The sequence below is a fragment of the Hylobates moloch genome, unplaced genomic scaffold (assembly GCF_009828535.3).
Source record: "Hylobates moloch isolate HMO894 unplaced genomic scaffold, HMol_V3 SCAFFOLD_10, whole genome shotgun sequence".
Lineage (NCBI taxonomy): Eukaryota > Metazoa > Chordata > Mammalia > Primates > Hylobatidae > Hylobates > Hylobates moloch.
The window spans coordinates 86,701,099-86,713,231 of record NW_026652285.1 but is presented as its reverse complement, the minus strand read 5'-3'; the positions used below and the strand labels follow the sequence as shown (position 1 = coordinate 86,713,231).

At 49.7% G+C, this 12,133-nt stretch overlaps 1 protein-coding gene across 5 annotated transcripts in view; it reads right to left on the bottom strand.

Annotated features, from left to right (window-relative positions):
• TMEM268 (transmembrane protein 268) overlaps positions 1-11,229 on the bottom strand; it is a 34,005-nt gene extending 22,776 nt beyond the window's left edge. For 3 of the 5 annotated variants that reach the window (XR_004249927.2, XM_032164962.2, XM_032164963.2), the window contains exon 1: positions 10,863-11,229. Coding sequence is in view for 4 of the 5 variants with exons in the window: in XM_032164962.2 (XP_032020853.1) it covers positions 10,863-11,196 (334 nt within the window). In the remaining variant the exon portion in view is untranslated. Of the gene's footprint in view, positions 1-5,159; positions 5,344-10,862 lie in introns of all 5 variants that reach the window. The other 2 variants (XM_032164966.2, XM_032164967.2) reach the window with 1 other exon arrangement.
• Positions 11,230-12,133: the final 904 nt, after the last annotated feature.

The window sequence follows — 12,133 nt, the reverse complement described above, 5'->3', positions numbered from 1 at the left end:
TGGGATTCTAGGATCCCAGGTTTCAGCTATGCACTGCTGAGGACTGGATATTTTGGCATATTCTCTGTGGTGGCTGCTTAGACAACGAGGCAGGACAGAAGGGATTAAAGCATAAGTGTGTTGTCTGCTGGTCCAAAACTCCTGTCACCCCAGTCTAGCTCTGAACAGTACTTGAGTCTTCAAAGCCAAATGACTCACTCCACTTTCCTGGAAATTCCTGGCCTATCCAAACCCTCTCTCTCTCCGCTCCCCCACTGCATCACCAAGCCCTGCCAACTGGGCAAACAAAACATCTGTCCACTCTGTGCCCTCCTGGCATCCTCACCTCTCCCTTGGCCCTCTGCAGTAGCCTCCTAAGTGGCTTCTGCTGCCACTTCTACAGTGGCATCTCCCTTTACTTCTACAATGCATCTTCCACACAGCGGCCAGGGTGCAGATCAGATGATACCGATGCCTTGAGTAAAACTTTCAATAGCTTCCTGGTGCTTTGCAAAAGCCAACCTTGTTACCATGTTCTTCCAGCCCTTAGGAAAACTAGCCTCCTGCCAGACTCAGCTTGAGCCCCTCAGCCTCGTTCTGTGTCTCACCACGCCAGCCTCCTTCACTCCCTGAACACAGTGTTCTCCCCCACCCCAGGGCCTTTGCATATACTGTTCCTCTCTCTAGGACACGTCTACCTAGCTTCACCCAGTTACAGCCCATGCATCACTTGTATCACAGCTCATGATTCACTTTCCCCAGAGAGACCTCCTTGACACTCTAAACTCCTAACTGATCAAATCCTCTACTAAACCTACCATAACTGACGCTCTTCTCCTTAATACTCGCCAAAGCTAAATACCTATGTATGCAATTATTTGATTACATATGCATGAAATTACTTAAATAAAATCTATCTTTTCCACCAGACTATACACTCTCACACTGGTTTGTTCATCACTGAATCCCCCGATCTGATACAAACAGGAGGCACATTAAATATGTTTGGTGTATAAACAAATTAATGAGAAAGGAAAAGGTTCTTTTTTTTTTTTTTTTTTTTGAGACAGCATCTCACTCTTGTCACCCAGGCTGGAGTGCAGTGACACTAACATGGCTCACTGCAACCTCCACCTCCCAAGCCTCAAGCAATCCTCCCACCTCAGCCTCCCAAGTAACTGGGATCATAGGCATGCACCACCACACTAAGCTAATTTTTGTTTTTAATTTTTTATTTTGTAGAGACAAGGTCATTATGTTGCCCAGCCTGGTCTCAAATTCCTGGGCTCAAGGAATCCTCCCATCTCAGCCTCCCAAAGTGCTGGGATTACAGGCCTGAGCCATTGCACCCAGAGAGGAAAAGGTTATTTTTTCATACCCTGGGATATCATCTCTGATCTCAAGGGTTCCATAGAATTCTAAATTCTACATCCTGCCAAAAAGAAATTTATTTTGCTTTTTTTCTCTCTCTCCTGTTTTTTTTGGAAGTTGTGGGGGACAAGGAGGCGAGGTGGTGAGTGGTGAAAACACAAGCTAGATAGCTTTGGAGCTCGGCCTCTCACTAACATGGTAAAGTTGAGGAAGCAACTTAAACACATGGGCCTGTTTCCTTGCTTAGAGGATGCACACATCCACTGCAAAGGACTTCACAAATAATTAACATGATAAAAATAAAGTGCTCAGCACAAGATGGGTACAAAATAACTGGCTGCTATTTTCATAATTTAAAAGCAAGCTTGTCACAACTCAAAAGTTACAATCAAGCAACATTTATTTATTTGTGTTTTTAAAAGCAAGCTTGTCACAACTCAAAAGTTAAAATCAAGCAACACTGATTTATTTGTGTTTTTACCCTCCCACACCTTGTTCCATATTTTATTTCATAAAAATAAAATATGAAAAAATAAAACTGGCCAGGCATGGTGGCTCATGCCTGTAGTCCCAGCACTTTGGGAAGCTGAGGCAAGTGGATTGCTTGAGCCCAGGAGTTTGAGATCAACCTGGGCAACATGGTGAAAAACCCCGTCTCTACAAAAAAAATACAAAAAATTAGCCAGATGTGGTGGCACGTGCCTGTCGTCCCAGCTGCTCAGGAGACTGGGGTGGGAGGATCACCCGAGCCTGGGAGGTCAAGGCTGCAGTGAGCCAAAATCACGCCACTGTATTCCAGCCTGGGCAACAGAGTGAAATCCTGTCTCAAAAAAATAAGTAAGTAACTAAAACTAGAAAAATAATTTTTTTTTTGAGATGGAGTTTCGCTCTTGTCACCAAGGCTGGAGTGCAATGGTGCGATCTCAGCTCACTGCAACCTCTGCCTCCCAGGTTCAAGCAATTCTCCTGCCTCAGCCTCCCGGGTAGCTGGGATTACAGGTGTGCGCCACCACACCCAGCTAATTTTTGTATTTTTAGTAGAGACGGGGTTTCACCATGTTGGCCAGGATGATCTCAAACTCCTGACCTCAGGTGATCTGATCCACCCACCTAGGCCTCCCAAAGTGCTGGGATTATAGGCATGAGCCACCATGCCCAGCCTAAAAATAAATTTTAAAATAAGCAAATGAGAAAAACCAGCAAAACAAAAAGAAAGGCAGACAGTAAGAACAGGTTCTGGGTATGGAGCCCTTTTACTAAGTACCAGGCACTATGCTTGGGCTTCATTCATGATTTCATTTCATCCTCCAAGAGCCCCCGAAGCTTGGCACCATCAGGATGGAAAAGAAAACTGAGCCTTTGAAAAGTGAAGAAACTCCCGTGTAAACAGGGAAAATGAAAGTGAGAACAAGAAGTGAGAAGGGAAGGTAGTGCAAAAATGCAGGCAGTCAAGCAGATCCGGTCTCAGACCAGCCCTCCAGTCCACAGCAAGAATGAAAACTCCACTTTGATTTGGACTCCACGCATGGAGACTCAGAACCATTCCCAGGTCTAGTTCATTGTACACTGAATTATGCGTTTGCCCAAGCAATGCAAAGATCTTTCAGGATGTCTTTGTTTGCCTTTCGAACCAAGAGTTCCTGGATTCTTGGCAATACCAGCTCTCATCTGTTCCTTAAAGTGAGAACAGCAAGTCCTCCACTTAAAAATACTTGTTTTTACACCTAGGCTAAGTAAAGCTACCAAAGAAAAATGTGTGTGTCTGTGTTTGTGTGTGTGTGTGTGTGTGTGTGTGTGTGTGCGCGCGTGCACGCACGCGCAGAGGGGGAAGCAGTTTCCTACAAAGGAACAAGAACTGACGTGCCAAAAATGAGTGAAGCAATGTCTTCAAAGTTCTGATAGAAAAATTATTTCATTCCATCTTGTTCTACTGTTGTGTGTGTGTACACACTGCTTCCCTTACATATATATATATACACACATTGCTTTCCTAACAACACTAGTAACAAAAGAAGCCTTTGTTTTTAAGCAGTCAAATTTTAAAGCCTCTAAAAAACCCTCCACATTCCTGTGGACCCCCACAATTCTGGATGCTGTTTCCCCTTGCCCATATCCAGTTACTCATTAATTCTTTCACTCAACAAAATATTTATTGAGCATCTACTATGGGCCAAGGTCTCTGCTAGGTACTGTAGATACAGGGATGAAAAAGACAGGAGCCCCTTCCTTCAGGGAGCATACACCCTAGTGAAGAAGCCAGACTTCAACACTTTATACATAATTACTTACAGACTATGATAAATGCTAGAGGGAGAAACAGGAATATATCAGAGGGTCCTGACTTAGGCTGAGCCACCAGGAAGATTCTTCAAGAAAGGGATATTTGAACTAAGTTCTGAAACATGAATGGAAATTCTTTTTTTTTTTTTTTTTTTTTTTGAGATGGAGTCTCACCCTGTCGCCCAACCTGGAGTCCAGTGGTATGATCTCGGCTCACTGCAACCTCCACCTCTCTGGTTCAAGTGATTACCCTGCCTCAGCCTCCCTAGTAGCTGGCATTACAGGCACCCACCACCACATCCAGCTGATTTTTGTACGTTTAGTAGAGAAAGGGTTTTACCATGTTGGCCAGGCTGGCCTTGAACTCCTGACCTCAAGTGATCTGCCTGCCTTGGCCTCCCAAAGTGCTGGGATTACAGGCATGAGCCACCATGTCTGATGGATGAATAGAAATTCATCAGGAGAAAGGAGGCAAGGGAAAAGCACAACAGGCAGAAGGAAACGCAGGTGCAAAGGTCCTGAGGCAGAACAGCACAGCAAAGAACATGAAGGCAGGCCTTGCAAGGTGATACTGACGGGTCTTCACACTAAGCCCCATGGAAAACACTGAGCAGAAACTGACATGGTTGGACTAAATGTGCATTTTAAAAAGATATCTGGGGCCAGGTGTGGTGGCTCACGCCTGTAATCCCAGCACTTTGGGAGCCCAAGGTGGGCGGATCACCTGAGGTCAGAAGTTCGAGACCAGCCTGGCCAACATGGTGAAACCCCAGCTCTACTAAAAATACAAAAATTAGCTGGGCATGGTAGCAAGTGCCCATTATCCCAGCTACTCGGGAAGCTGAGGCAGGAGAATTGCTTGAACTTGGGAGGTGGAGATTGCAGTGAGCCGAGATCATGCCACTGCATTCCAACCTGGGCAACGGAGTGAGACTCCATCTCAAAATATAAAAAAAAATTTAAAAATCTCTGGGCCCCATTCCTGTAACCCCAGCATTTTGGGAGGCCAAAGCTGGAGGACTGCTTGAGGCCAGAGTCTGAGACCAGCCTGGGCAACAAAGTAAGGCCCCAACTCTACAAAAAACATTTTTAATTAGCAGGATGTGGTGGTGGACGCCTGTAATCCCAGCTATTCAGGGGGCTGAGGTGGGAGGACTGCTTGGGCCCAGGAGTTCGAGGCTCCAGTGAGCTATGATCACGCCACTGCACTCCAGCCAGGGTGACAGAGCAAGACCCTATCTCTAATTAAGTAAAAATAAATTAGAAATATAAATAAATAATAAAGAGCTCTCTGGCTGCCATGTAGAGAATGGATGGAAAAGAGAAGACCAACAAGCAAGCTACAGCAGCGGCTCAGCAGAGAGTGATGGTGGCTTGATCTAAGGCCAAGAGATAGAACTGGTAAAAATGACAGAATGTGGCCTCAAAGACACCTCCCCCTGACCTTATCTAAAGGAACTTCTGCACCCTGTGAGTCCAGCTCAGCATGAGGTAGAAAGGGGGTGGAAAATGAAAGGTCATGATCTTACCTTGCCCCCAGCCGGGAGGGCTCCCTCCAGGCAGGGCACTCCAGCCAGGGGAGGAGGGGGGCAATGGGCCAGCGGCCCCCGGGTCCACCTGTGGTTCACAGGCCATGGCAGGGCGCCAGCTGTTTCTACTTCCCCTTCTCAGAGCTGTGGTTCATTCTGGAGCAGCCAGCTCAGCATCATATGCCTTCAAAAAACAGCACAAAAAAGAACTTCAGGCCTGGGCCTGGGCAAGCCGGGCTTCCTAGGGGCTCTCTCCAGGGCCAAAGTCACCAAAGGCCGGGGGGAGTTACCCGGAGTCTTTTTGCCAACTTTGGCCTTTTTGAACATGCTGAGAAAAAATCCCAGGAGGAGAAGGAGGAGGAAGAGAAACTAAAACCTTCCAAGGCCCAAACTGAGCATTTCCCTCTGGTCTTGGGTCTTCTCCAGCTCAGGCACAGCCAGGGGCCCACAGGGAACTCAAGAGCTGACCAGGCCCCACTGCCAGGCAGCTGGGATTTCTGTTCCCTTACGGAGGATGCCCTAGGCAACCAGGCACAGGACACGTATATTCATTACAGGGAGTCTTGTTTACACACAGGATTTCAAGTAGCTTCCCGTAAGACACTGCAAAATACACATTAAAAAAAAAAAAATCAGCCAGGCACAGTGGCTCACGCCTGTAATCCCAGCACTTTGGGAGGCCGAGGTGGGTGGATCACCTGAGGTCAGGAGTTTGAGACCAGCCTGGCCAACATGGTGAAACTCCATCTCTACCAAAAACACAAAAATCAGCCGGGTGTGGTGGTGCACACTTGTAATCCCAGCTACTCAGGAGGCTGAGGCAGCAGAACAGCTTGAACCTGGAAGGCAGAGGTTGCAGTGAGCTGAGATTGTACCATTGCACTCCAGCCTGGGTGACAGAGAGAGACCCTGTCTCAAAACAAAAACAAAAACAAACAAAAAAAAATCAGATGGTAGGAAATATCATTGAAAAAGAGGCCAGGCACGGTGGCTCAGACCTGTAATCCCAGCACTTTGGGAGGCCAAGGCTGGCGGATCACGAGGTCAGGAGATCGAGACCATCCTGGCTAACACGGGGAAACCCCGTCTCTACTAAAAATACAAAAAATTAGCCGGGCGTGGTGGCGGGAGCCTGTAGTCCCAGCTACTCGGGAGGCTGAGGCAGGAGAATGGCGTGAACCCCGGAGGCGGAGCTTGCAGTGAGTGGAGATCACGCCACTGCACTCCAGCCTGGACGACAGAGCAAGACTCCGTCTCAAAATAAAAAACAGAAAAGAAAAAAGAAAAAGAAAAGTAGGCTGAGCACGGTGGCTCATGCCTGTAATCCCAGCACTTTGGGAGGCCGAAGTGGACAAATCACCTGAGGTCAGGAGTTTGAGACCAGCCTGGCCAACGTGGCAAAACTCCATCTCTACTAAAAAATACAAAAATTAGGCCGGGCATGGTGGTAGGCACCTGTAATCCCAGCTGCTTGGGAGGCTGAGGCAGGAGAATCATTTGAACCTGGGAGGCGGAGGTTGCAGTGAGCTGAGATCGTGCCACTGCACTCCAGCCTGAGAGAGCAAGACACTGTCTCAAAAAAAAAAAAGAAAAAAGTAGCAGCCACAGAGAACAAAAATACCCAGATATTCAAGCAATCAGGCTCCCTAGCAGAGACAGTGGTGGTTTGTTTTCAAGAACATGGTCTCCAAAGTCAGACTAACCAGTTTAAATGCCAGCTCTAGGCTGGTCTGAAAGTAGTGCATTATCTCAATTGCGTGTTCACAGTCAGTTACAGACCAAACTCCTTGTTCTACTCTTTCCTCCCCTTCTCACTACTGCACTTGACTAGTCTCAAAAAAAAATTTTTTTAAGCCAGCTCTACCACCTCTTAGTTATGTCAACTTGGGCAAGTTGTTTAATCTCAGACAGCTTCAGCTCTTCAAATCTGGGTACCCTCCCCACAGAGTCGCTGCAAAGGATCAATGGATGACACATATAAAGGACATACAACAGCATCTGAACAAAGGACACACTCCAAAGCCCCCACGGCCAGGTCATTGAGAGGCATAGCAGGAATCACTCGGTCACGTTCATCAGCAAAAGCAGTGACACCACTGGGCACGGTGGCTCACGCCTGTAATCCCAGCACTTTGGGAGGCTGAGGTGGGTGGATCACCTGAGGTCGGGAGTTTGAAACCAGCCTGGCAAGCATGGTGAAACCCCATCTCTACTAAAAATACAAAAATTAGCCGGGCATGGTGGCAGGCGCCTGTAATCCCAGCTACTCGAGAGGCTGAGGCAGGAGAATCACTTGAAACCGGGAGGCGGAGGTTGCAGTGAGCCGAGATCGCACCACTGCACTCCAGCCTGGGAGACAGAGAAAGACTCCATCTCAAAAAAAAAAAAAGCAGTGATACCTGTCATGGGTGTTTCCTTGATGAGAAACTGAGTTTCCAGTGCCACTTCCTCCAACGGCAACCTGCACATTTACCTCTGTTATGTGTCCCCCAGCAGGCCTGAAAATCACCCCTCACCAAGGAAAATCAGGCCTAAGTCCCCTGGGATGACACACCAGCCCTGCTAACCACCTTGGTGAAAAGTCTACTAGAATCATCTTTTGCTGCCATGGTTCCAGATGTTTGTCAAGATATGGAGTGTCCAGTCAGCACACATCTTCATGATTCCAAGCTGGCCCAAGAGCTGACGGCCACTGATCAGGCCCCCTAGAGGGGGAACAGGGCTCTCATACCCTCACCATCTTTCACTTCTCTCAATACTTTAAACAGCAGCAGCTATAGAATGTGCGGGGCCCAATGCAAAATGAAAATGTGGGGCCTCTTCTTCAAAAATAATGAAGAATTTCAGATGGCGACAGCACAGCATTAAACCAAATGGGAGGGGCTTCCTAAGTGGGGGACCCTGTGTGACTGCATAGGTTGCATGCACCTGAAGCTGGCCCTGATTTTCAGCTCTGGAAGATCACTTAGGAGCCCCCACTCCCAACCAAGAATATGTAAAAGGCGAGCCTTTAACAATTATCATATATCTGCCCTGCACCAGGCTCTAAGGCTGCAAAGCAGCAAACTATGAAAACATTGAAGACTTTACAGCCAGAAAACCTGGAGGACTTGAATTCCCACTCTGCCACATACATGCTCTTTGACATTAGCTGTCAAGGTACTTAACAATCTGAACCTTGCTGTTCTCATCTGTAAAATGGGGATAGAGAGGTCTACCTCCTATAGCTGCTGTGGGGATGTAACAGAAGGAAATGCAAGCATAATATCCAGTACTCTGCTCACCAGACAGGCCCCTTTCCTCAACATGATTTTCCGTATTTTACAGGAGAAAAAACTGCAGGTCAAAGATGTAAAGTGACTTGCCCAAGGTTGGGAGGCAACCAGCCATGGAGCCAGGAGGTAAACCCAAGCCATCTGGCTCCAGCGTCCAAGCCCATAATTTCCATGCCCTTGCCCCTCTGCACTCTAGTGTGACTGTCTCTGAGAATGTTCATGAAATCACCCTTACAAAACAAAACAAAAAAAAGAGTGAGTCAAGGGAGACTGCATTTCCCAGGCAAGATCAAGCAACAAATGCAAGTCAGCCCTGAGATGCTACACTGGGGGCGGCAGGGGCCTTCTCCTCCTCACCTGGCCCACAGCAGGAGACTCTCCTAAATATGCTAAGCGTTTCTCACTCTCATCATGTCTTACTTTCTTCCTGTTACCAACAAAAATAGCCACAAAGATCTTTGCCCTGCACTTGATAATCACTGAAGCCCTTCCCTCCTTCATTTGCTCATCTCTTAGGCCCCTGAGGCAGATATAATTCTGAGATCCATGTTCCAGACAAGAAACGCAGGGACATCATAGCTAGGGGCCTACAGCCCAGAGAAGCTGTACTAGAGTCTCAAAAAGGCCTGGGGGACCGAGGAGCCACGAGGGACCATGCCCAGGCTGGAGCTGCACAGGTAGCCTTCCAGACTGCGTGGAAGGTTCCATTTGTTGCAAAATCCCACCATGAGGCATTGTCTTTCAGAAGAAATCACAGCACCCTACTTGGCCCCATCAGCCTCTCACAAAGTACCAATCAGCAGGCTTTATTCCATTCACCTGGAGGCTGCTTCTTGTACTAGCTAAAAGTAACCGGCCCTGTCCTGCCGCTTCCCACCTCTGTAGCCTTGAGCAAGTTACTTCTCTCTGCCTCGGTTTCCTTACATATAAGTGGGGATAACGACAGTAACTTCAGGTGGGTGTGAGGTTTAAAGAGTTCACACATGTAAATCACTCAAAACAGCACTGGGCAAATAGGAATCATTGAAGAAATATAGCTGCCATCATTTTTACTCCACAGACATTTCCTAAGCACCTTCTCAGGCCAGGCCCTGTGCTTTCTTGAGTACGAAACTGGAAATAAAATCTGAAGTTCCTACTCTGCCCTCCCTGCTAGGGATCACCATCTGGTACGAAAGACAAACTCAGGGAAAGACAATTACAAAACAATTGCAACAAGGCAGTGAGAGGGAGCACCTTGGTTGGGGTGGGGGAAGGGTTCTCTGGAAGGCTTCTTGGAGGAAGGAGGCTCCTGGGCTTGGCAAAGGTGGAGGTGAGAGCCAAGAGAGGCCAGTGCCAAGCAGAAAGGGATATGGACCAGAGGCCAGGACGGGCCCATCAGGGCAGCCTGTGTGGTCACCTTGCAGCCCCTCATTCAACCAGGAAGCTGCAGAGGGCCGGAGGGGTGCTGGCAAGACCTCAAGGGCAGATGCCTATCATATGTCCTGAACCCCATTTCCCCATCCAGCTCAGCCCTGCACCAGCCCTAGGATAACAAAGAGGGTCAGACAGACAGCAGGGTGGAGGCAGAGCAGAGGGAGTGAGCACAGCCTTGAGGCCCCTGCAACTAAGCAGGAAACTAGAGCTTCTCTGGGTCTCCTTTGCTGATTCTGCATTTTAACCACAACTTCCAGATATCCATCTTGCACAATGTCAGCTCCCCTCTTTTTCAGCCCGTAGAGAGCATCTGCAAAGGAACACACTCTTAAGTCCTATTGCGAAAAGGCCCCCATCTCTGCAGACACCGAGTGCCCAGCCTCCCCGGGGAACTGTGTGCAGCACTGAGATTCGTCAGTTTCCTAAGTCAGGTTTTGTTTTGTTTGTGAAAAACCCAACACGAGACCCTAAGAGGGCCTGTTACAGAAGTTTCGGGACGGAAAAACCTTGAGACACAATGAGTCCGAGCTCTCCATTTTACAGGTGAGGACGTTAAGACCCAGAAAACAAAGTGTACCATCCAAGGTCAAGAAGCCGGTCCTGGACTGAGCCAGAATTGAAAGCTGGCTCCTTCAAGCCAGCCGGAGCTGTCCCGCCATACAGGGCCTTGGCCTTGGGCAGCTGTCTCGCCCCAGTCTGTCTCCGCCCTCTGGAACTGTCCAGGTCGGTGAGGAGGGGGGATCTCCTTCACCCCAGAAATCAGTCCGGCCCTCCCCAACTGCGGGCTCCCAGGAGGCTTCTCAGAGCCGCTCCTACGGCCGGCATTCGGGGACAGGGGCCCCAGGGCGCACGGAGGCCCCCACGCAAGCTGACCGCGGCTCCGACCCCAGGCCGTCGGGCCCGAACGCAGGCCAAGGCGGAGGCGCCCAGGCGGCCTCCCGGCCCCGGAGCCCCGCGGCACTAATCCCGGATCGCAGGACACGGGAGCGCGCCCGGGCCCGTGCACACTCACCGCCCGCTCCGCCGCCGCAGCCGCCGCCACCCCGGGACGCGGAAGGTCGGGGGCGTAGAGCCCCCGGTGCCGCAGCCTCTGGGCACCGCAGCCCCGCGCCCCGCCCGCCTCCCGCGCCGCGCGGCGCCGCCTTCCCGGGCCCGCCCCCGGCCCGGCCGGCCCCGCTCGGTCGCCCAACCCAGAGGAGCCGCCTGCCGGGCTCGCTTTGGGGCCAAGAGGGAACGCGCCTCCCGGGCCCGCGGCGGAGCGGAGCTGGAGGCCGCGTTTCATCAGCCGAGCGCCCCCCGGGACGCCGGAAGGAGCCTCCGCGCGGAGCCGACCACGTGCACGGCATCTTGGGGCACGGGTGCCCGCCGTCTCCCCACTGTAAAGGAGCGGCTTACTCCGGAGGTCCAGCCCCCTTACACACAGTCACGGAACCCGTGGATGAGGCAGTATTTGAGACCAGAAGTTTATTGGGGACTTGGGTTTGGATTTTGTTTGGTTGGTTTTGTCGTTGTTTTTAGAGTCGGGGGTCTCGCCGTGTTGCCCAGGCTGCTGTCGAATTCCTGACCTCAAGCGATCCTCTCGCCTGGGCCTCCCGAAGTGTTGGGATTACAGGCGTGAGCCACCGCACCTGGCCGGGGACTTGTTTCTAATGGAAAATTGTGTATGTGCTGTATTATTAAGAGCATTGGTTTGAGGTCAGACTATCTAGGCTGTGGTTCAGGTCTCTCCACTTATTATCATCTTTGGTAAATTATTTAACCTCTCTGTGCCTTCGTTTTCTGTAAAAAGCAGATAATTATAGCTACTTCATGAGGTCGTGTGAAGATTTAATGAGATTGTGTGAAATGTTCACAACTACCAGACACATAAATACTCACTCATGTTCCCAATTGCTGTACTCACAAGGGCTCGCTCCCACTGCCATCATTCGTAATTTCAAAGGGTCTACGGTTAAAAGTAAGTGCCCTTTCCCCTGAGGAAAGCACTAACCTTGTGCTTTTCTTGTATTTTTCCTTAGAGCACATATGTACCTGTGCGTGTGTGCGTTTACACAAAGGAAGGCCTTCTGTATTCTGTTGGGCACTCAGCTTTTTCATTCGACAAAGTACCTTGGCGCTCACTGCCAGAACGCGCCACACTGCCTCATTTCCTTTTAAGGGGCACATAAACGTCCCTATATTAGGTTGGTGCAAAAGTTATTGCGGTTTTTTGCCATTAAAAACATTACAGGCTGGGCGCGGTGGCTCACGCCTGTAATCCCAGCACTTTGGGAGGCCGAGGCG